The following is a 24,645-nucleotide window of genomic DNA, read 5'->3' on the forward strand; positions in this document are numbered from 1 at the left end:
TTTCTCTAAAATTAAAATAATGAAGATGATAATATCTATGATTCACCCTCCACAATAAAAATGATTAATCAACCTCTCATAATTACAAAAAAATGAATAAAATGAAAAATTATGATTGGTTGAATGAAGTTTGCACGGTTTATACAAATTGAGTGGTTTGCATTTGATCGTTCCCCTATATATATATATATATATATATATATATATATAGGTTGGTTATTATACAACCTTTGGCATTTGTGCAACCAATATAACTCAATCTCAACCGTCCATTTCATTTGATTAATATGTGATTTCATAGAAGTTTTGATTGTTTCCCAATATAAAGTATTGATCATAATTAATGAACTATATTTATCTTGCATAAATATTCAAATCATAATAAATGAACTCTCATCATTTTTATAAATATCTCAATTTATTAGGTTGTATTGGTTGTACAAATGCGATAAGTTATATTTGAAACAAACTATATATATATATATATATATATATATATATTATAGAGAGAGGGAGGCTCATTTTGGACCTTTAATATTTTAAGAAGCCATGATTTAATGAATCAACTTGTTTATGAGACATAAATGGTATATACAGTTATTTCATCATTTTCAGAATTAAAATTTTAAATCCTTTGATTTACTGATTCAACTACTTGTATATTAAATCAAATATGCTTGTTTCCCATTCGAATTATAATACCACATATTACCAACATAATTAAAAGCGTTTTTTTGTGTCATGGAAGGAATTCGATTCCCCATCTCCAACAACGATGAGGACAAGGTTTGAGACCAAAACCCGTCACATCCTCATTCCATTCCTGTCTCTACGCTATCTTAATATTCAAATTGGACATTATTTTTTCATGAATCGAAAAGACATTTTATACCTGTTCTTTTGTCGTTCTCTTGCTTTTTCCTAATTTCCTCCTTTTGTTTTCTTCTGCAAATCCAAACGTTTTCTCTCGTTCGTATTCACATCCATTTTAGTAATTCATAACTACAAACCAACCAATATATTAAAAGGCAAAAGATCGTATGAGAAAGAACCTCATGATGAGAAGCTTAAGAAGCTATCTGAACCATTGATCACTTTTAATCTCATGTTCACTCATGAATTGTGCTTTAGAAGAGAATTGATTCGGTGTATCTCAGTGCACCTTATTAGTGTTGATATTCAATTATGATTGATCAAAAGATGAATTACACTTGTCAACATAACTTTATTTCTCACCGAAATCCAATCCTATATTAAAAACCCTTAACGTTATTTTAAATAGGGAAAATCACCAAAATGACCAAAATATACCCGATATATTAACGAAATAACCACTTTTCACCAAAATTGCCAAAGCGTCCACAAGGATCACTCCCCCGGGGGAGATCCTTGACCATGGGGGGCGATCCCCCTTAATTTAACAAATAAAGTACAAAAAATAATATAAAAATCATTTTTGGTGGATCCCACATGCATCATGTGGGACCTACAATCGAGACTTGTACACTAAAGGAATGCATATGAGACCCACCAAAATAATTTTTTTAATATATTTTTTAGACTTTCTTCCCGGGGGCGATTCGTGTGGACAGTTTGACAATTTTGATGAAAAGTGGTTATTTCGTTAATATATCATGTATATTTTGATCATTTTAATGATTTTCTCTTTTAAATAGTATAACATTTTTATACGTTGACAAACATGAATTTTAACGAATATGGAAATAGAATTTTGAAAATTGTCCACAAAAAACAAAAAAGTAAAGTGGTGGGGGCAGTTGTGGATACGAGTCAAAAGGCAGATGGAATGAGATCCGCCGCCCCTTCGAAGCGCTGGTTGGGTGCGGCTGGAGACGCCTTCCTCGGTCCCTACCCAAAAAGCAATGGTTCTAAACCTACCAATCAAAAATTTTCTTTTTTTATTTTAAATTTAATAATTACAAATGAAAGCACAAGTCATTGTATTTATAATTATTAAAGACTTTCTTTTTTATACTTTATAAACCACATTGGACTGATTACCAAACATTTAATCGGGTAAATTATTTACCAAGTTATATTAGCTTACTGGATGAAATATGAATATGGTAAGGATCAATAATCTTCCCTGATAAAAATGAGACAAGGACCAAGCGTGCTTATCGGATAAATTGTTGCATACGATGCAGTTTTTATTGACTAAAATCTTACTCGGTAAGTAAGTGATAATGTTGAATTTTAGCGGTAAATGTTTACCGGGTAAGTTTTTGGTAAACAACCACTAAATTTAGAGGAAGTTTACCCCAAACACTTACCATGTAAATGTTCATTGACGAAAGTTAACAACGTCAATTACCTTATCAGGTAAGATTTTAATTCAATTAACCGACATTGTATGCAGTAATTTATCTAGTAAATACTAATCAGGTAAGAGTCGTCATCCTTACTTAGGGGTCGTTTACCAAACACTTACCCGTAAAATTTAACACTATTATTTATATACCGGGTAAGATTTTAGTCAATCAAAACGACATCATATGCAACAATTTACCCTGTAAGCGCTTACCGTGGTAAGAGTCGTCGCCCTCACTTACCGGGTAAGATTTATGGTCCTTGTGTCGCTTTTACCGGGTAAGATTTTTGGTTCTTACCATATTCATCTGGTGAGGTAACATGACTTGATAAACACTTACCCGGGTAAGTGTTTGATAAACAGCCTCTTACTATCTTGTCATCGCTGTTCCTGTATAAGATTCTTGGTCATTGCCAATTGCCATACTCATTTGGTAAGGTAAAGAGACCTGATAAGCGCTTACCGGCTAAGCGTTTAGTAAACGAGCCTTTAATGTAGTATGTATAGACAGATAAAAAGGGAGAATAAAAAAAAAACGATCAAAAAAAGGGGTGATCGAGGTTAGAGCCAACAATAGTGACGGGCAGTGAGCCAGTGACAGTGACCAGACCAGGGAGACTTTTTACCAAAAACACAAGTCTCAGTATGGAGTTTTTTTTGTATACTATAGGGAATGATCCGATTTGCAAGAGAAGCATACAACTATGGGGAACGATGGGGCATCAAAAGGGCACAATGGCATTGGCTACGAAGGGTTTGAATAACGTAGAATTTAGGAACGAAAAAACTTATTTAGGTTTTTTATTTTACTTTAAAACATTTCTAATCGGCTAAAAACAGTTTATTGAGTTAAAATGATATACGTAGTTAATATCTAGATTTCAAATAATTTATTTTATTCAAAAAAAATGTTCGGAACATGGGGGGGTTATCTGTTTTAGAAAGAAATTGTTGTTTGGCAAAGAAGAAAAAAACCCGTTAAAGCCTCGGGATTCCAGGACAAAGCCTTATTCGAGTTTCCCCCTTCAAACTATCTCGACATCCGTCTCCTACTCATTGGTCTTCGTTCTCCTCTAACATCTGCTGCTTATTGCTACTCGATCTCCTCTCCTAGGTCAATTTCATCTGCTCCTTCATTCAGGTATCTACTACAACCGTCGATATACCTTTTCTTCTGTTAGTGGATATATATTGATTTACATAGTTTTTCTCTGTCTTATGTAATATTTCTATGTAGTATGTTGAACATCAAATGTTCGATAAGAGTTTTAAATGAAAGATTTTGAGTTGGTTCTTCTTTTACCTTAAACAAGCGTTCGACACTGCGTGTTGTACGGTGATCAAAACTCAATTTAAGAAAAAATGTAAAAGCCCTGACCTTGCGGAAGTGCGATGTGTCTGAAAACTTGAGATCGTTTTTATATTTATAACTTCCCGTCCAACACCGTAAATTATGATTCGGAGAATGCTAACATCAGATTAAAGCACGTCATTAAATCAACACTTTAATTCTATGTATATGTAAGTGGTATAATAGATACTTAAATTAAATTTGTTATTGTAAGTACTGCAATAATCACAATTCTTGTTAAAGAAAAAAAAATGTATCATTTGCCTTTGTTTTGCACAATCTTTTTTACCAATTGCTTGGTTTTGATTTAAACTATAGTTATAGATTTCAAAGCTCCTTCACGTTACATACATCATCTTCTTCCAAACTATCATCTTTCTAGCAATGTGAGATGATGAAAGTCAACCTCATTGTTTATTTGAGGAACACTCATACCTCATGTTGACAAGTCATCATCTTTGGTTTCACTTTTATATCTGCATTATAATTTTTCCCATTTGGTTGGTTTTGATTCCAATAATGGTTATAGATTTTAAAGAGTGTCATCCAAAATAAGACAATCCAATGAGGCAAACCATACTATTTGACACAAAGACATCCAATCCACCTTTCTTATACACTTTACTTTGTTCAAATCTTTCAATTCTTCACCAATGTGGGACAACTAAAACTCAACCACAATTCATCATTTGAGAATACTCAATTCTCATGGTACCACCTCAATACCCCAAAATTTTTCTCACACACACATATATATATATATATATATATATATATATATATATATAAAGATTACCATAAATGGAATCTAAAAATTATTTTAAATATAAATGGTTGTTATTTATGAGTAGAATTTAGTGGTTGTTTACCAAATGTTTATTTAGTAAGCGTTTATCATGTTACTTATCTTATTCGGTAAGAGTGATGAAAATGATCAAATGTTTTATCCGATAAGTGAGGTCAATAACTCTTGTCCAGTTGATATTTATACGGTATACGATCTATTAAACGGTTGTATCATTCGAAATAAAAGTATTTAGGTTTTTCTGAACTTTTTGTTTTTTAAGGGTGTTTGGGATTGCTTATTTGAAACAAGTTATGCTTTTTATACAAAAACACTTATCAACTTATTATAAGTCAGAAAAGTTTAACTTTTTCAAAAACTTTTCATTACCGATTTGGCATCGATATAAATTATTTATCCAAATACTCAAATATGCTTATTACCGGTACCACACCATAATAAATCAATAAGTTATTTTCATAAGCAATACCAAACACCCCTTGGTTTTGAAAATGAGTGTCATTTTAAAACGTCTGTTTCGTAATAAAATAAAATCTCATTTTTCGCGGGTAATTAGATATAAAATCATGGTCTCTTTGGTACAGTCTTTTGTTGAAGATTTCTGGAGCTCTGTCCACCGTATCCATCACCTTCCATTTTTATATATACAGCGGCGGGAGCTTAACCGGAAGTTTTTCCGGCGATGGATACTGCAACAGTGGGCATGGCAAATTCTTCTTATTGTTTCAATAATACGGTTCTAAACCCTAACCCTACGCCGAGACTATGTCGTTCCTCTTTCACTTTCTTCAGACCCGTTAAGTCCGATCTTAATTCTTCTTCTCCGACGATTCGTATTTCTGGAAACACTAGATCCACGTTTTCGTGTACCGCCGTTACTATTACCCCGTCCCTCACATCCGACCACCACCTCTCCGCTATAGCCAAGCTTCAGAGCCTCGCATCCGAGTTCAATTCCATATCCGAGCCAATTGACCGTGTTAAGCGCCTCCTCCACTACGCAAACGTTTTGCCCCTGTTTGACGACTCGGTGAAAATTACTGCGAATCGGGTGATGGGATGTACGGCACAGGTGTGGCTGGATGTGAGGATGGATGCGGATGGAAAGATGAGGTTTTTGGCTGACAGTGATTCGGAGATTACCAAAGGTTTCTGCTCGTGTTTGATTTCGGTGCTTGATGGGGCTACGCCGGAGGAAGTTTTGGGACTGAAGACGGAAGATCTGGGGGATCTGAATGTCGCCGGTTTGCATGGAGGGAAGGTTGATTCAAGGGTGAATACTTGGCATAATGTGTTGATTAGCATGCAGAAAAGGACGAAGGCGCTTGTGGCACAGCGAGAAGGGAAGTCTGTTGGGGAGCCGTTTCCGTCTATGGTGATCACGGCGGAAGGTATTGGCGCGAAAGGGAGTTTTGCTGAGGCTCAGGTAAGGGATTCGGTTCTATGTCTTTTCTTGATGTGATACTCGTACTTAATTACTTTTACTTATCTTGTCTGTCTTTGTTGGTAGATTTAATCATAAAAAGAAAACCAACTTTGGACTTTACAGGATGATTGGGGGCGTGGGATGTTTGTATATTAATAGAAAAAGTTTGTCTTAGAGTGGATCATATTGGGATATAACTAACATTTCTGCCTATCTTTTGAGTTGTCACTGTTTTAGTTTTACAAGATCAGGTCCTTCTGTTGAATTTCTTAAATTCTTAAAATCCCAAGCCTTATTGTAGTATAATTGCAGGCAAGATTTTTGTTCCCTGATGATGCAAAGGTTCAAGAGCTTGCCAATTTGCTGAAGGAAAAGCAAATTGGTGTTGTTGCACATTTTTACATGGATCCAGAGGTGCAAGGTGTTCTAACTTCTGCACAGAAGCTTTGGCCTCACATTCATATATCAGACTCATTGGTTATGGCAGACAGTGCTGTTAGCATGGCAAAAGCAGGATGTAAATTCATAACTGTTTTAGGGGTAGATTTTATGTCAGAAAACGTGCGTGCAATTCTTGATCAGGCAGGTTTTCCTGAGGTAAGCATCAACCTTCAACTTTCCTCTTCATGCACTTTGTTGAATTGTAGTTCTGTATTTTCTTTTTATAATGAGTTGTGGACTACAATAGTAATTAACTTATGCACGCAATGGTACTATTATATTCGTCAAGAGTAGTGATTCTACACATAGGCAACACAAATATTCCAAAGAGTTATATGAATGTGGTTTACTCCATTCGTTGCTAATTGGCGGAGTTAAGAGGTTTAAATATATCAGATTAGGTTTATTTCTGTCAGACTGAAATTCACATACCATTTGAAGATTGTTCATGTATAGGAACCTTAAGTTGGATCATAGTCATTTTTATTGATAACTAATTAACTATAGGCACCTTACCTGCACTGGAGAAAAGGAAGATTTCTACCAGTGCAAACCATGTTTTCTTTGTTGACCATTTTTCAGTTTAGAAAAGTTAGTACTTATTATTTTTTTCTTGCCTTTGTGCATGGCGAAAGAGGTAGGAGACAATTCTATTTGCTTGATCACCAAATTTTCAACTACTTTATTGAATAATTCTGTCTATATATTTGGATGAAATTTCTCTATGAACTTGTAGGTAAGTTTTAGATGTGCACTCATCTACAAGGTTGAACTTTTTAACTCTTCAACTATACGTTTGTTGTAGATATGGAAAATAAAAATAAAACAATATGTTTGTTTGTAGACTTGCCCACATTTAACTCTAATGTCTAAAACTATGAGGTGACTTATTTTTAAGATATAACATATTAGTCATTTACTCCCATCTTACCAAAATAAGGTTCACTTTGACATTCTTTTGAGTTTAAAAGAAGAGTCGAATATCAAAGTTATATCAAGATAAATATGATGTTCCCAACTTACCAATCTTTAATGAAGATTGGTAAAGGTTCATTCACTTCATTGTGTTAATCAATATTTAATCATCTGTATAAAAAATATTTTAACTATTTCTATTTAAAATTTGTTCTTTTCAAGGTAAAGGTAATATTTATTATCCCGCTATAAGAATACCAGAGACAAGTTTGCACTCAATTCAAGTTCTTGCCTAAACTGGTTTGTATTTTATTTCTTTATAAATTAATGTACTACAAAGTGCTATTAAAATAAAAGTATTTCTGTCATTAGATAAAAATTATTTAAGAATCTACGCAATATTTTGTAGAAGAAACGTAAACAATAATTCTATCACTTCAGACGGTAAAGTTTGTAAAAAGTAATGGCACATCATTATTTTAGAGGGTAGAGTTGAATCATGGCAAATTTACAAAAGAACATATAGTTGCAGGATTAACATATTCATATGTTGTAGGTGAATGGCAAGTTTTAAATGGATGTAAAAGTTAATATGGTTTTATGCAATTTTTTCTCTATTTAAATATTGGGGTTCCTTAGCAGTCAAAGTGAGTGTGGCTACTTGGTTGGTTAAATATAGAATTTCAATCTTCTAAAATTTTCGTGGCACACTTACATATGGTGGAAAGCTTGTAGTGCTTTCTCATCACACATAGTATTGTGCATGTAGAATAAGAGTGTTGCATATGTGTGTGTCTTCAAAGATAATTCGGGTTATAGTTCAATCTTTCACTCCCCAAGGAAAGAGGTTTTAGTACAAGCTGGAGGTAGTATCACTTTCTATCTTTTCCCGTTAAGTTTCTCTTCCAAGTTATTCCTTACAAGCAGAACTTGTAAGCATGAATCAGGAAACTCACTCATCCAGGACAAGACTTCTGTTTTCTCTATGTAATGTGAAATACATTGTTACTGTGTTTCTATTTGTGCAATTGGTTATTTAGGTTGGTTTCTTGCAGGTTGGCGTGTATAGGATGTCTGATGAACAGATCGGCTGCTCTCTAGCTGATGCTGCATCCAGTCCTGCATATATGGATTATCTCTCTGGAGCTTCTATTTCTTCTCCTTCCTTGCATGTCATCTACATAAATACCTCATTAGAAACTAAAGCTCATGCGCATGAACTTGTGCCTACTATTACATGCACTTCTTCTAATGTTGTGCAAACCATCTTGCAGGTATTTTTTCATCCTCATTTCTGTACTAACAGTTCTGTGATCACATGAGAATGCCTATCTCTTTCATTTTACTGATGCAACCGTATTGTGGTTGTTTATTAGGCCTTTGCTGAAGTACCAAAATTGAATGTATGGTATGGTCCTGATTCCTACATGGGCGCAAATATCATGGAGCTGTTTCAGCAAATGACATTGATGACTGATGAAGAAATAGCCAAGATACATCCGGATCATAGTAGAAACTCAATCAAGGGACTGTTACCTCGGCTTCATTATTTCCAGGTAATCCAGTTAAGATGGTCAGAATATGAGTTGTGAAATTATATTTTCTTATTGATGAACATGTTTTTATTAACTTTAAATAGGTATATCAATGTCGTTTTAAGTGATCATTCTTTGAGGTTAGGCTGCTAATGTAATATTTGATTTGAGATAGTGATCAGCAATATAGAAGTTATGCTAAAAGAGTTTGGGTAAGGTAATGGCAGGATGCCATTTATTGGGAAGCTCAAAAAGCTGTCATTGGTGGCAATTATTTGATGTTTTGGCTAATTGTTCCTGATGATTGCTTCCAAATCTTTGTACAACTACTGTTTTCTCTTTCAGATTCTAGAATGATTTTTTTGCACATTTCCCCTTAGTATGCACATATAAAATTTTAGGTGGGCATCTTCTATAATTTCTTAAACTGGGAGTGCTAAGTGGTAGCAGGCTATTTGATTTATTCTTTTTCTAATACAACATCATCAATGCATTTTTACATGGTTGTTAAGCACTTTAATTTGAATCTCTTAAATTGTGGAGGGTTCTGAACTATATTGATCAATAGCCATTTTATCAACGGAATTGTTTGTCAGGATGGAACATGCATTGTGCATCACCTCTTTGGCCATGAAGTCGTAGAAAAGATCAATGACATGTATTGTGATGCATTTCTTACTGCTCATTTTGAGGTCCCTGGTGAAATGTTTTCTTTGGCTATGGAAGCTAAAAGAAGAGGAATGGGGGTGGTAGGTTCCACCCAAAATATATTAGATTTTATAAAGAGCAGGGTACAAGAGGCTTTGGATAGAAATGTCGATGACCATCTTCAGTTCATTTTGGGAACAGAATCAGGAATGGTGACCTCAATTGTTGCAGCAGTTCGCCAATTATTATGTTCTTCAGAATCTTCTTCTTCTAGTGAAGGAAAAGTTAGTGTCGAAATAGTCTTTCCCGTTTCGTCTGATTCAGTGACAACAACTTCACAGAGTTCATCCACAAGCCTAAGTTTGGGTGAGTTGAATGTCTCTGTAATACCTGGCGTTACAAGTGGCGAGGGGTGCTCTCTTCATGGTGGCTGTGCATCCTGTCCATATATGAAGGTGAGTCTTCTAATTATCCGTATGTTTGAATATTTAAATTCCTTGGTTTTTACCACCGTGATATCATTCCCTTGGGAAGCCTACAGAAATTTTGTAAGATATAGTAGTACCTTGTGCTTTACAACACATACACTGGCTAACTCCTGTTCACGATTTGCAAAGAATATGTTTTCCCTTTATATTTGTATTCTGAGCCTCGTCAAGCAATTTCAGATTTTAGGATTTTAGGGGTTGTTTACCTGGTGCTGATTGTCTCTTACCGGGTAAGAGTCTCTTACCCAGTAAGAAATGATGCCTTGATACTCTTGTGACTGACCGAGTCGGGCAGTGCTTACCCAAATTGTTTTTATTTGTAATCACTTGCTACAAAATACTTGGTAAACAACCATTTTCAGTCAGCACTCGACTGCGCTTACCCAGACCGCACCTCTTACTTGGTTAGCGCTTATCCAATGTGTGTTGTTAAACTCTCCCTAAATTTATCATAACTTAATAATGTCCAGGATATTGTTTCCACCATGATCCTTTCTCATATCCTTGTTTGCATGGTGTACCAGATGAACTCCCTTGTTTCACTCCTCAAAGTCTGTAATAGCCTACCACTCGGGAAAGATAGTCTAAAACAGTATGAAGCTGGACGGTTTAGTTTGCGAACACCAAAAGGGAAATTAATCGCAGATGTGGGTTGCGAGCCTATCCTTCATATGAGACATTATCAGGTTAGTTTTCTTTAGTTTTCCAAAAATGAAGAAAGAAAAGGAAACATGTGTAGGTTATTTATAGTTCTTTTTTTCAATCAGGCAACAAAAAAACTGCCAGAGAACTTGATGGATCAGATTCTTAACAATGGAAGAAGGGCATAAAGTTGGAAGTCATGACCTACAACATAATCTCATGGAAAGGAGGGAGGTTCCATTATACAAAACATAATTTGAGTAGTTTTACACAAAGAAAGTTGCTAATCAGTGCTCTTTAAAGAGTTTAGGAGTAGAGTGATGATGTTCCATGTCCTACTATCCTATTACATCATCTCCTTTTGGTTGCATGCAATATGCAAAGACTTTTTAGTATATTGGCAATGGGACTAATTTCTGTCTTGCATCATGTATTGTTGTGTAACAACTTTCTTTTGGTGAACTTTATTTTTCGGGTTTAGGGGTTGTCTACCCGATAAACGCTTATTGGTAAGAGGCAACACTCTTAACTAACTTTATCGGGTAAGATTGTAGTCTATCAAAACGATATCTTATGCAACAATTTATCTGGTGTAGTCTATCAAAACGATATCTTATGCAACAATTTATCTGGTGTAGTCTATCAAAACGATATCTTATGCAACAATTTATCTGGTAAGTGTTTACCGGGTAAAACTCTCTATCTTTATCATCGCTTTTACCGGGTAAGATTCCATTGATGTCAATTGAAAAACCATTATATTACTCGACTTCCGTTGATGTCAATGAATCAACTTCAAGTAGCAATGTTCCTTCTTCGACTGTTTCAGCTTATTAAGGCTTGGGGCTTTAAAGTCTTATAAGCTTGCAGCCATATTACAATGTTTATAGAGTGGGATTATATCTGAAATGTGTGATTGTGTTGGTTCGAGAAGTGAATGAGTTAACCGGTTATGATCGAGTTATGGTGTATAAATTTCATGAACATGAACACGACGAGGTTATAGCCAAGTGTCAAAAGCCTCATCTAGAGTCGTATCTCGTCTTGCATTATCTGGCTGTTGATATCCCTCAAGCTTCATGATTTTTTTTCCTATCCGTGGTGTAAGCTTATCGGATAAGTGTTTAATAACAAGTCATTTAGGTAGCATTTGGTATGCAAACATGATTCGGCTACAGTGGACATGGCAAAACAAAATGGTAGGACTGGACAAGATAGGATTGGACAAAACAAGTGTCTGTTGTGTTTGGTACGATTAGGACTGGACAGGGAGAACTAGACAAGTTATCCCTAAAAATTATTTGATGATTTATATATATATATATATATATATCATATAATAGTTATAACTTACACAAATAAAGTAAATAATTTAATTTATAAATATTTTTACACAATTTTCATATACATAAACACATACATTTATAATAGTACCAAATTTGAATGAGAAATTTGAAATAATTAACGGTAATTCGAAAAAAATTGAATCATACAAAGCGATTATGTTTTATTTAGTTAGGAAGATCTTTATCAAATGGCAAAGGCATGGTGAAGATTGTTGCAACAACAGTGGTTGTGGAGGTAGATGAATTGGTGATTGATGGACGATGGTGGCTATGCAGGGCCGGCCCTGGCCATAGGCCCAAGGGGCGATGGCCCAGGGCAGCAAAAATTCTAAGGGCAGCAAGTTTATGAAGCCCAATATACATATATAGCTTCAGTTTTGGGCCAAAAAAAAAATTACGCTTACCACAAGTCCACAATACTCCATCGGCCGCTCTCTCTTTCGTCCTCAACAGCTTGACTCTCGCTCGCTCAGGAACTGTGACTTTCGCCCTCCATAGTACCGATTATCTCTCGCTCTCGCTCTCGCTCTCGCTCTCGCTCTTGCTCACGGAACTGTCGAACTAACGAACATATTTTCCTTTGTACCGATTCGCTCTTGCTCTCGCTCTCGCTCTCGCCTCTCGCTCTCTCGAGTCTCGATTCTCTCTCGACTATTGACTTGTGAGGTTAGCCGGTTACTGTTACTCTGTTAGGGTTATTAATATTTACTTTACTTATTTTATTTTTTATGTTTCTAATTCTTGATTTCTTGTTTGATTCATTCATAATCTAGATGATGTTGTCCTCCATACTTAGGTTTTCTTTTAAGATTTAAAGATGTAATCATGTAAATGTAATACTGTATATGTRTGCCTAATTGCCTACTTAGGGTTTCTGTAATTTAAACAACATTACAAAATGTGAATAGAGATTMTTGATTTTGATCASTTTATGTTTGAATATTTCCACATCCACTWTACTTTTGTTTTGATTTTTGAGGYTGTTTTTGGGGCTGTTTTGCAATTTCTAAACAGCCTTCTAAGTTCTAACARAAATACAGAATAACAGTTAGGAGGATATTCTGGTGTCCTAGGCGTAGAGGAACCACACCAATCCATCCCGAACTTGGTGAAAAGTATCTATAACTTCCCCACCAGGACCTACCCCCTTGATAACTGAATAACTGAATAGCTCATGCTTGTGATCAAATGATGGTGAAGCACTTAACCAGTTTGATGCATGAGGATGGATGACAGGATGAGTGATTCTAGGCCACAATTACCTTTTCACAGGGAATTGGTTATGGTATTTACAATGAAGCTTAAGTGCTTCACCATYATTTGATCACAAGCATGAGCTATTCAACATAAACAACGAAATATTCTAAAGGAGGGGCTCATGTTCACCATGATGGCCCCTAAGGTAAATTCATTAGATCTGGGACTCCATTGCCACAAATATTGCAGCAAATAAGCTTTAAAGAAAGCCATTCAGTTAAGAAGACCCACTATTTTAACTACAACGTTATAACAGCTTCAGTTGCCCTAAAAAGCTCTAATTTTTTTACTTTTTAGGCTGTTTAGAAGGTTGTTTAGATATTAGAAGGTTGTTTAGAAGAAAGGATGTTCAATTATATAGTTGGTCCTTTTCTGGCTGTTCGGGCATTGTTTTGAGGGCTGTTTAGAAGCTTTTTAGGAGCTGTTTTGAAGCAGGTTAATATAGGACAAAGGCTTAAGATTGATGCTTATGTTTTCTTCTTTATCAATTTGTCCAAGTTGCTTAATCTATCCACTTTCTTGGCAATTTCACAACAAAACCACGAACGTCCAAGTTTAGATGTTATTTTTCTATTCTTTATATCGTATCATTTGTTTAACAATTTAACTACTTGAGTATGTTTCCTCGATCACAACCATTTGGTGCTCAAAATAGGAAAAGAAATCGGCATGGGGATGAGCCGGCTAGATTGACTAGGTTTCAAACCCCTTCAAATAGTCTATTTTTGTTTTTATACACACATATAAGGGGCATTTTTTTGGCTTTCCGCCATGGGCATTCAAAATCTCAGGGCCGGCCCTGTGGCTATGAAGGATGTGAAGATGGTGGATAGTTGTAGGCAATGTGGTGGATTTAGCGGTGGTGGTGGGCGGTGGTGGTGGTTACGATGGTAGTGTTGACTGACGGTACTAGTGGTCGTGGCAATTGGTGGTGACCGACCGTGGATGTAGAGGACGTGAAGATGGTAGATAGTAGTGGTGGTGGAGGAGGCAATCAATAATGGTGGAGGAGGTAGTTGTAACCGATATGGTGAATGTATTGATGGTGATAGGTAGTGGTAGCCAATGGTGGTGGAGGTGGTGATGGTCGACGGTACTAATGGTGGTGGCGGTGGATTGTGCTTGACGCCGGACGATGGTTATGTGGTTGGTGGATGACGGTGGTTGTGTAGGATGTGATGATGGTGGATGGTAGCAGTTGATAATGGTGGATAAGGTAGTTTGTGTTTGATGTAATGGAGGTGGTGCTGGCAGTGGTAGTGGTGGTGATGGACTGTGGTGGTCAGTTGTGGTTGTGGAAGAGTGGAAGAGATTGTTGTAGTAGAGGAGGAGGTGGCCAATGGTGGTAGTGGTAGTGACGATGGACGGTAATAGTTGGTGGCTGACGGTGGTTATGGAGGTGGCAACGGACGATGGTGGTCGATGGTCGACTTGGTTGTGGAAGTGGTGAAAGAGGTGGTTGTAGTAGAAGAGAAGTTGGAGGTGGCTGCCAGTGATAGCGGTGGCCATGACTGGTGGTGGTCCACTAAAACAAATATAATATTAATATTTATACATCAAATAATGATAGATTAGTAATATTTTAGTTTCTTATCCCATTTTCCCACCTATTTTGCTGGACAAACATGGGAACGGGGCGGGGACCCCAATCCCCATCCCGATCCTGATCTTCGTCCCCGTCCCTATCCTTCGAGGAATAAGATCACATCCTCATCTCCGTTTCTAATCGGGAACGAGGATCTCCAATGGAGAATCAGATATTTTTTCCTCCGTTAATATAAGATACTTTAAATTAGATGTGTTAAATACTACACTTGATTGATAATGGTCTATGTTTAAAACTCATATATTTTCAAAATTTGCTTTTATAGAGTATCAAATATTTATGTATGAACAAAATCACATCACATACATAATTGTTTGATCAAACGCTTTTGACTTTCAATGTTTCTTTTATTTAAAAAAAAGTAAAACAACTAAGAGAAAATGTATATAAAATAAATATCAAAATACTATTTCTAAATCTAAAAGATATTAAATCTAAATCTTTACAAATAATATTTAATAATAAAATATTTATAATATATTTAGTATTTGGACGGGACGGGATGGAGACCACATTACCCATCCTAGATTCTCAACAAATAAACCCCGTAGTGAGAACGTGATACAACGTTAGACACCATCATCACCACCAACGACCACAATCCTTACGTTCTCAAAACACGAAAGTAAAAAATTGCTAATCAGATTTGTATAAAATTACTAATTTTAATACAATGTCTATTTTGTTGCAACTATCTAGTTTTATAGATTGCTTTCATTATTGTCAATAGTATCGTATATAGATAAATTTAGGGGCCGTTTATTGAATGTTTATCCGATAAACATTTGATAACTATTTATCTTATCAGATGAACATGTCAAATACCATAAATCTTATCTGATAAAAAGATGATAAGGATGGAGAGTCTTACTTGGTAAGTGAGGAAACGACTTTTATGAGATTTAGGGGCCGTTTACCAAACACTTACCCGATAAACGTTTACTGGAAAAAATTAACACTGCCATTTACTTGCCGGGTAAGATTTTAGTCCATCAAAACGACATCGTATGCAACAATTTACCCCGTCAGCACTTACTGTGGTAAGAGTCGTTGCCCCCACTTACCGGGTAAGACTCTTGGTCCTTGTCTCGCTCTTACTAGGTAAGATTCTTGGTCTTTACCATATCCATACAGTAATGTACTATGATGTGGTAAGCGCTTACTGGGTAAGCGTTTGATAAACGATCCCTTACTTACCTTATCGTATAACATTCTCGATTATCAAAATGAATTGTTGACAAACGTCTTAAAAACCCAAGAAGCGTTTACGTAGTAAGACTATTTTATCTCACTTAGGGGCTGTTTGACAATTGCTGAATGGTTTGATGTAGAATGATTAAGTGGTCAAAACGATTAAGAGACTCTCATGATATAGTGGAAAATGAAATATAATTGTTTGATAATTGTGTATAATGAAATTAGGGCTCTTAATGGTTAAAAAAGATCCAAGATACAAAATCATTCAGAGGGTTTTATAATCATTAAGAGACAGATTTTTTTTGGCAAACAAGGTTCATCTCTTAACGATTCAAATGTTGCCTCTTAATAAAACTATTAAGAGTTAACAGACAATCTCTTACTAAGTAAGACTCGATCCTTACCTGGTAAACATTTACCAAATAAATTGTTGTATAGAATACTGTTTTAATAGACTATAATCTAATACGATAAAATAAATTATAATATTAAATTTTATTGGTAAATACTTATCGGATTAATTGGTTTTTACTCGAATAAAAATGAATAACACGTTATATATCGATTAATCAATATAAATAATTTTGTTTGGTTGGGAAACACGTTTCAAACACGAGCAAAAGGGCTACGCGGATCTCTTTCTGTCCATTCATGTTCTTCACCATCCATTATTGTCGGAACAAAATTCCCGAGGATCAATTTCATCGTTGAACATTCGAGTAGTTGATGCAAAAACTCTCGCTTTCCTGCACTTACTGTATCACATTTGGACCGTAATTTGATTGTAAGTTCCATCCCGTTCTTGTACTTTCAGTTGATTACGTTTTTCCCAATTCGTCACCGGAATCATCTTTTTTGTACCGTCGGTGTGATTGTTGACTGCCAATGTATCTGAAATAGCCACATACCTTTCGAGTTTAAGCTAAATCTTTTTTGGGGAAAAATGCTTCCAGTTTATTGCTGTAAGCTATGTGGAAGATTACACGGGCCTCTGGAATCGCAAATATATAATATATGATTGTTGGGGGGGGGGGGGGTTCTTCTTTTACAATAAAATTGGACGGCCTCCGTTCAGAACTATTGTTTCTTTTAGGTTAAATAGACTAATTTTCAACTTTCATTATGATATGGATCCTTGGAGTAATAAAGAGAAGTTGTTAAACTATATTAAACTTCTTAAAACAAGCTACATTTGGAAGAATTACTTTGTTGGAAAGTGTATCAATCTATATTAAGTTTGAATATGTAAATGACCTGGTTTGACATCGGAAATGTAAGGGTATGCAATCCTTCCGGTAGCTTTTGTTTGGCTCTGTGGTCTGTGTGCCAGAGGACGTTCAAGTTATCACTCAATTATTCATTAGCTTTGAACCGAAACTTCAAGATTAAGCATTTACATTGTATCAATAAGGGGGGTTGCTTTGTTTGTCCTGGCTGCCTCCTTTTCTTTTTGAGTCCTGCCTGTATGATTACCTCAATTTCTGGGATATAATTTGGTTCTTTAGATATGAGGGCGGTGAGAGACAGGTAATTTTCATATGATTTAAAGTGAAGTTTGTTACCTTAAATTAAAAAAACATGCTACTTTTGGCAACTTGCTTCTTGGAGCAAATCTGTAAAACATTACTAATGACCACTTAAAAGGTGCTCATATTGTAGAAGTATTCCTTGATGAAGTGATTCTCATAGGACCCTACTATGTCATAATGCAGTATCTTGATAGCTATGTGGTGTAATTACAAAAACATATAACTGTAACTCCTAATCTCTAAGAGGAAACTTACGAGGAGGCTTGTTTGCCTACACTTATGCTATTTTATCCCAAGTCAAATAGCAAAAAGGACTTGAAAGGTTCTCATTGTAAATCTTTTACATCCTAGGGATGAAGTTAGCACATTACATCTTTCCAAGCAATTAACCACAAACTGGGTATATCTTTAGACTTCTATTATTAATATGCTAGTAATTTAAATACCCTGGAAGTTATTAGCCTACCAAGCATACTGAAGGCAACTAAAGTGAATTAAAAGTAAGACGTAGAGCAGATTGTATGGATATCAAGAACATATGTTCATAAATGTAAATTTTAGTGAGGAAGGAGATATGGACATCCCAGTTTCCACATTGAGCATGGATGCAGATGTTTATCCATGGTGCAGTCTTGAATACAACCAGAATTTTGCTGTTTAAGATGGTCATGTGGAAAACACTCACTTAACAGGGCTGTAATGTATTACAGCTAGTGTATTTATTTAACTCCGAAAGTTCCTTTAGTTAGTTGGGTTTTGATAGTTGGCAGAGTTTAGCTGGTAGATTAGCAGTATAATTCTTTTGTATTAGTTTTCCTGCATTCATTCAATGATATTTTAGTTGATCCCTCCATCTCTCTCTCTCTCTCTCTCTCTCTCTCATGTTCGTATTTCGTCTTAGGCTGTGATCAGGAGAAATTTATGATGCATTGAAACTTTGATTTGCACAGAACATGAACTGATGGGATTCAGTTCAAGTTCCAGAGCAGGCGGAGGATAAGAAAGGGATAAAAGAATCTCATTCTTGTCCATTTGTATAGTATTAATGTTATACCCTGGGTATTGTTGGAAGTCAATTAGTGAAACTAGGTGGCTGTGGTATGGAAGTCAATTAGTCATTGAAATTATGCATTCGATCACTGTACAGTTAACCACTGTTGTGTCATGTAATATAATTAATAATATTCAGCAAAAAAGTAAAAATGTGTGGGGAGGAATATATAGAACCTATGCAGAAATTGGATCGATGTTGGTTATTTTCTTCATTTCCCCATAGTTAGGCATCAGGATCTCATCACGCTAAGGGAAGTAGAAGTACCTTTCATTCACCAATCCGACCCATCTGGTCAAAGTAAGTGGCACACATACATGTTAATTGTAGATCATGGAATGTCTTTTACATGTTGGCGGGTTATAACCTTAGGTCGATTTTGTGATACAAGTTCTAACATTGCTTATTACGTGTTCCAACAGCACATGCAATGATCATGAACCATACCATGGTTATTTTGATGTATTCTTGATTTTACCAGAGAATAGTTGTCAAAGAATGGGCTACCCAAATGGAGTGGCACCACAAGGGAATCAGCCTCTTTTCTCATTTGGAGTTATCACAGATGTCCAGTATGCTGACATTCCTGATGGGCGTTCATTCATTGGTGTTCCTCGATATTACAGAAATAGCATTCTCGTGTTGCAGAGGGCAGTACAGAAATGGAACAATCACCAGAATATCAGTTTCTCACTAAATCTTGGGGACATTGTCGATGGGTATTGTCCTAAAGATCAATCGCTAAATGCTGTTAGGAAAGTAGCTAAAGAATTTGAGAACTTCAATGGTCCTGTGTATCATATGATTGGCAATCACTGCCTCTACAATCTCCCTCGCAGCAAGTTGCTTCCATTGCTGTCTATTCCTAGTGTTGATACATGTGCTTACTATGATTTTTCTCCAATCCCAGAGTACAGATTTGTCGTCCTTGATGGTTACGACATCAGTGCAGTTGGTTGGCCTCATGATCATCCTCACACAATTGAAGCCTTAAAGTTACTCGATGAGAAAAATCCTAATGTGGAGAAAAATAGTCCAAATGGACTAGTGGATCTTGAGAGAAGGTTTCTCAAGTTCAATGGTGCAGTTGGGAAAGAGCAGTTGAAATGGCTGGATAACATACTCCAAGATGCTACCAAGTCCAATCAAAAAGTTGTTGTATGCTGCCATATTCCCCTAGATCCTGGAGCTACATCGAAAGAAGCACTCTTGTGGAATTATGATGAAGTTATGGATGTGATTCATAGGTACGATTGTGTGAAGGCTTGCCTAGGCGGTCATGATCATCAAGGTGGACACTCTGTCGACTCTCATGGGGTACACCATCGGGTACTTGAAGCAGCCTTGGAATGCCCTCCAGGCACTGATGCATTCGGATATATAGATGTTTTTGAAGATAGGTTATCACTTATTGGTACTGACCGGATGGCAAGCAGTGAAATGGTTTTCAACCACTAAGCATGCTAGATTTTATCAGCTTGTGGAGGTCATCCTTCTGAAATGAAGGTGGAATTTATGTTAGCTAATGTATTAGAAAGCATTTTAGCAGTGTTGCTTGAGCGAAAGTGCGTGAACCTAGTAAAGGACCATGATGCACTTTTAAGCATGGTCAATTTCGGCTATGTCTGGTACTACTTCTAAGTAACTTGTATTCATCTATGTAACTTTCTGGTTAACTTTATCCTCAAGAACATTTGTTGGAATATTAGCAAGTATTCATCTCTCTAATTTCGCATTCTATCCTTGAGAGTGTGTGTTGTATTTCTCCTCATTAGCCTTAATTTCTTCTGTGAAACTTTCCAATTTAATGAGTAACTTTTTAATTCCCCGTAGAGCATAACGTAATGATGAATAATCAGACACATAAGGAAGTAAGGAACACAAATAAAGAAAAGATCAGTGAGCTACTAACTTCTTTTTAGGCAATCTCTACTTGTTTTCCAGATACCTGATTCATAGCACTGTAATGTATAATCTACCTGTTGATGTTCTTTTACCCTGAAAATCATTGTTGACTGTTGACAGTTATATAATTTGTAATACCAAGAATTCTGCACTTTGTTACTCCAGGTTAGGTGGTACTCTGGTCTGTGGCAGACTGGCAGTTAATATAAACTACTCAAATGTCCATGTTAAGTAGAAAAGGACCTAAATACTCCCTTTTTTCTGTTAAAAAACCATACAGGTACATAGATTCTTGTATAAAAATATATGATGATGCATGCCTGTCATCCTAATTGTAACGAAATTCAAAATTATTGACATTCTGGTCATGATATGTACTACTGTGTGCATTTGATTGATATGATTCACATTCTACCTTGTTAATCTATATTTCTTGTATATTATTCTATATACATAACTCAAGCAGATACATGCGCTAATTGTACATTTCTCTTATTCCATTTGGCATTTTCTGTTACTCATTAAGCTATGGCACCAACAATTATTTTACTGAAGGGCTATGGAGGTGATATTTGCTAGTACTCTTCTTTGCAATTTGAACTTGTCAAATTTGAAAAGTATTGTTCCATCAGCCATCTTAATTTTAAGAGCAAGGCTTATGCATCCTTTAGAACTTCTTCACACACTCGATGGTTAGTCGCTTCGTCCTTGACATTAGACATATTTTAGAGTGGCTTAATGTACTTTTATGTCACACCAGGCAGGATACTGGATTGACAATCACTTGATTCCTCATAAATCTCATTACTATCTCCTATTGGTCACATAATGCCCCAGAAAGGGCCTTTTTTTCTGCAAAATCAACGTACTGGAGGGAGTCAAGTCATCAATTTGTAAGTTAATTGAACTGTTGGTGTTTTAAATTCTTTCATGTCAGTTTAGAGTTATTAGAATTTGTATTTCTTAATGGGAATGGAGAACTCCTCGAGCTTGTAAATGGGTATTCCTCCGGTAGCATAACCATCATGAGGTAATTTCCCAATTAATTTGAGTTTTCGATAAATATTTTATAATGTTTTCTTTTGTCGGATATACTTATCTCTAGCTCTTGAAATACAGTTATCTTACAGTTGATCTCTCTGCCAGTGTAAGAAACCAGCTACTGAATCCAGACAGCTACCAGCAATACTAATTACTAAATGCTGATCCATGCACTATCTCACATTCATTCCGAGGACAGTGCACCATTTGTGTGTCAGTTGGGTGAAAGCATTGATCCTTAGTTTAGAGGTATATCATGGTGTGAATACTTTCTCCCATCTAGCAGTAAAACTACATAAATCAATCACTACTGATAAGAGCTTCAGCTTTAAGTTTGAGAATTAAGCAATAAACTAAATATCTTAATTTCTCAGTTAGTTCTAATTGGAACCTTGAATGAGAAGCCTAAGTGTTACCTTTTTATGATCAAACTTTCTTCCCTTTCGGTATTCTTAATGTCATGCTGATGATTGACTAAGTCAAAGAAGTTTATACAAGTAGATGATGCCACTAACATCCAAGGTGCTTACAGCCACACCTTCGATGGAGGTACCACCATGCACATGCACAGGTAGGTGGGGGCAGTTTGTTTGTCATCCCGTTCAGCTGTTCCACCTTAAACACATGTTTAACATCAATACTGAAACAATGCTAGAAGTATGCAAATAACAGATTTCTGTAACTCAGCATCCGGTTTAAAACACCTGTCTTTTAGTCATTAGACTTTAACAAATGGTACATCTCACTTTGTATCCAAATAAACAAACATGATTAATTTCTATCCCAAAAAATCATCTTTTAGTGATCCGCACTCCCCAAGACGACACCGTTGGGTGATCAGCAATAAGTAGTGCATCACCGTAGTAAAACCAAATCGGGCTTCCTTTTTTTTTTGTATTTAAATATGTCATGGGGACATTACTTCCCACCCTGCTGATAATCTCATTTCTGTTGGGATGCCTTTCCTTTGCTCTTCTCCATGTAGAAAAAACCGGCCAGTGCGACTATGGAGAAAGCAGAAAAGCAGATGGATGCAATATCAAGGGATGCATGACGACCTGTGATTGCTTGAACTTCAAACAAGTTTGTAGCTCTTTCTACATTTGTGTTCTGGCCAAAGGCGACCTCTTGATCCTGAGAGTTGAATACATACGCCCTCACAAAATATGTTGCAGAAGGAATGTCTCTCATGATGGTCCATGAAAAGGAGTTGTTTGAAGCACTGTATGGCCTAGACACAATCTTGTGTTGGCAGGTCTTGTCCTTCTTCATTTCDTCCTCCGTTTTCCTCCAAGATCTGTCCTTTTGACTGATGGGTGCATAGCATAGCTTCACTTTTACRGTTCTGTAGGCCGAGTCTGTCCCAGCCGGGAAGGTCTGGTTGAATGCCCATGTCACTGTAATCTGTTCTTCCCCTGCCTTCAGAACTGGAAAATTAAATTCAATGATGATCAATAACAAAGTTTGATTATTTTTGCACTGATAACAATCCAATTCAATTTCTATGATCTATGCAGTCATGGATTCTGTAAGATTAGTGTTAGAATATGATCAAACCTTGGTCCTGTGTGGATGAAGCAGTAACTACAAGAGTCTTCTGAAGGGAGGAGAAGGTCACGCCAGTGCAAGTTGCAGCAAAACAGGAGAACAGAATAGAAGCAACAAGAAAACTACTATGAACCTCCATTGATGCTGGGTTGATTTTTAAACCTCAATATGTAGGACCTAAATTGAAAGCAATTCAGTTGTTCTGGTACTGATGATGAGCAGATGGTCCAAGACTTGGCATTTAAGCTGCTATATATAGACCCCAATGATGCAAGATATTGCGATCTGTCAACTAATCTATAAATAAACTAATTTTATATCATCCTGAAAAACATCCAATTTGATTAATAACAAAGAAGTCAAATAGAAACCACTTGCCTTATAGGATTTTTGTTTAGTTTTTCCATGACAGTTGCATATATATATATATATATATATATATATTAGTTCGTTCCTATCTATCAGTTAGAATAACTCTTAACCATGTTCAAGGGATCAGTTTGTTTGGATATGTGCTGGCTGCTCATTGACTGATCTTGCCAATTGCTACTATGTTTAAAAGGTTAACTTATCATACACTGCCTACTTCGTGATGCCCCTGGTATATTTTCGTTCTTGAGAACCGCACTTCAATCTATAATGAAACACTTTGTTGATTTTGATTCTTTAAAACAGAGGTTCACTATACATGATACATTTATCAGGAAGTACTATGATGATTTCTTTTTAGTGAATATGTACTTCTCTGTAGCTTAACAAATATATTTTCTTGCAATTGATTCTCTCTGATGCCATAGGAAAATAGCACACGTCCCACTGAATCATGATGGCCTACGGCAGTATTATGTTGATTATCATACAATCGTACTAAGCTTTGCTATGTGTTGCGGTCATGTGGAATGTGGATATAAGAGTTGACCCTCAAGTTAAGTGCGGTGGAAAATTGTGACGTGAATTTTCCTTTCTATCTAGCAGAATAACTATATAAATAACTCATGGAATATAACATAGTTTAAGGTCTATATGTGTCTTCCATTGATCCACTAATGAGCAATATATATACACGGAATGCAACATAATATCAGGAAAGTAATTATAGAAAATCCCCCTGATTTTTGGATCCTATTCTAACTAAAATCTCTTTTACTGTATACTAGTCTTAGTTTTTCTTTACAAAACTCTTCGTCATCTAGCTTTTACGTGTCAAGTTCTTCTCTACTCTTTAAACTCTTCAAACTTTTTTCACAAACTTTTTGAAGCACTCAGGTCTTCTCCAAAACTGTTACGCAAACACTTTTTTCGCAGGCCTGGGGTTTTCATGGAAAAGACCCCTACTTCCAAGTGGCACATACTGGGATTGGTTGGTTTGGTTTATTCCAACTGAAATCCCTTTAATTCTGGGATCTTATTCTTAATCGAAATCCCTTTAATTTTGGGATTTCAATATAATGTCATTTACAACAATTAACTCTCCTAAATTAATGCAACAAATTCCCACGCTACCCCTTAAGCTGGTGAGTATGAATTTTGCATTCATTGTTGAGAATATCAACAAGTTATCCGTACATTAGGTGTGCATACC

General features: G+C 36.0%; 3 protein-coding genes and 1 long non-coding RNA gene across 5 annotated transcripts; 3 read left to right on the forward strand and 1 right to left on the reverse strand.

Moving 5' to 3' along the window:
* Positions 1-5,123: 5,123 nt before the first annotated feature.
* Positions 5,124-10,916, forward strand: LOC112510068 (quinolinate synthase, chloroplastic). The gene is made up of 7 exons (XM_025115344.1): positions 5,124-5,914; positions 6,227-6,511; positions 8,326-8,544; positions 8,647-8,826; positions 9,402-9,908; positions 10,466-10,627; positions 10,709-10,916. Exons 1-7 carry the CDS (start codon positions 5,171-5,173, stop codon positions 10,769-10,771), a joined length of 2,160 nt encoding a protein of 719 aa, XP_024971112.1. The 5' UTR covers positions 5,124-5,170; the 3' UTR covers positions 10,772-10,916.
* Positions 10,917-16,639: 5,723 nt separating this feature from the next.
* On the forward strand, positions 16,640-20,297 carry LOC112508842 (manganese-dependent ADP-ribose/CDP-alcohol diphosphatase). Of its 2 annotated transcripts, none has more exons than XM_025113641.1 (2): positions 16,640-16,773; positions 19,051-20,297. In XM_025113641.1, exon 2 carries the CDS (start codon positions 19,068-19,070, stop codon positions 20,025-20,027), a length of 960 nt encoding a protein of 319 aa, XP_024969409.1. In that variant the 5' UTR covers positions 16,640-16,773; positions 19,051-19,067; the 3' UTR covers positions 20,028-20,297. The 2 variants fall into 2 exon arrangements, with proteins under 2 accessions (XP_024969409.1, XP_024969408.1); XM_025113640.1 differs by having other exon boundaries at positions 16,642-16,773; positions 18,992-20,297.
* A 1,119-nt stretch (positions 20,298-21,416) lies between these two features.
* On the forward strand, positions 21,417-22,873 carry LOC112508846. Its single transcript, XR_003068807.1, has 3 exons — positions 21,417-21,504; positions 21,594-21,764; positions 22,501-22,873. It is a non-coding gene; the product is annotated as an uncharacterized LOC112508846 (long non-coding RNA).
* LOC112508845 (high-affinity nitrate transporter 3.2-like) lies at positions 22,208-23,313 on the reverse strand. Its single transcript, XM_025113644.1, has 2 exons — positions 23,073-23,313; positions 22,208-22,942 (listed from the first exon to the last, which is right to left on the reverse strand). Exons 1-2 carry the CDS (start codon positions 23,200-23,202, stop codon positions 22,458-22,460), a joined length of 615 nt encoding a protein of 204 aa, XP_024969412.1. The 5' UTR covers positions 23,203-23,313; the 3' UTR covers positions 22,208-22,457.
* Between the last annotated feature and the right edge of the window lie 1,332 nt (positions 23,314-24,645).

Source organism: Cynara cardunculus (genome assembly GCF_001531365.2).
Source record: "Cynara cardunculus var. scolymus isolate 2C chromosome LG 3, CcrdV1, whole genome shotgun sequence".
In the NCBI taxonomy this organism is placed as follows: Eukaryota; Viridiplantae; Streptophyta; class Magnoliopsida; order Asterales; family Asteraceae; genus Cynara; species Cynara cardunculus.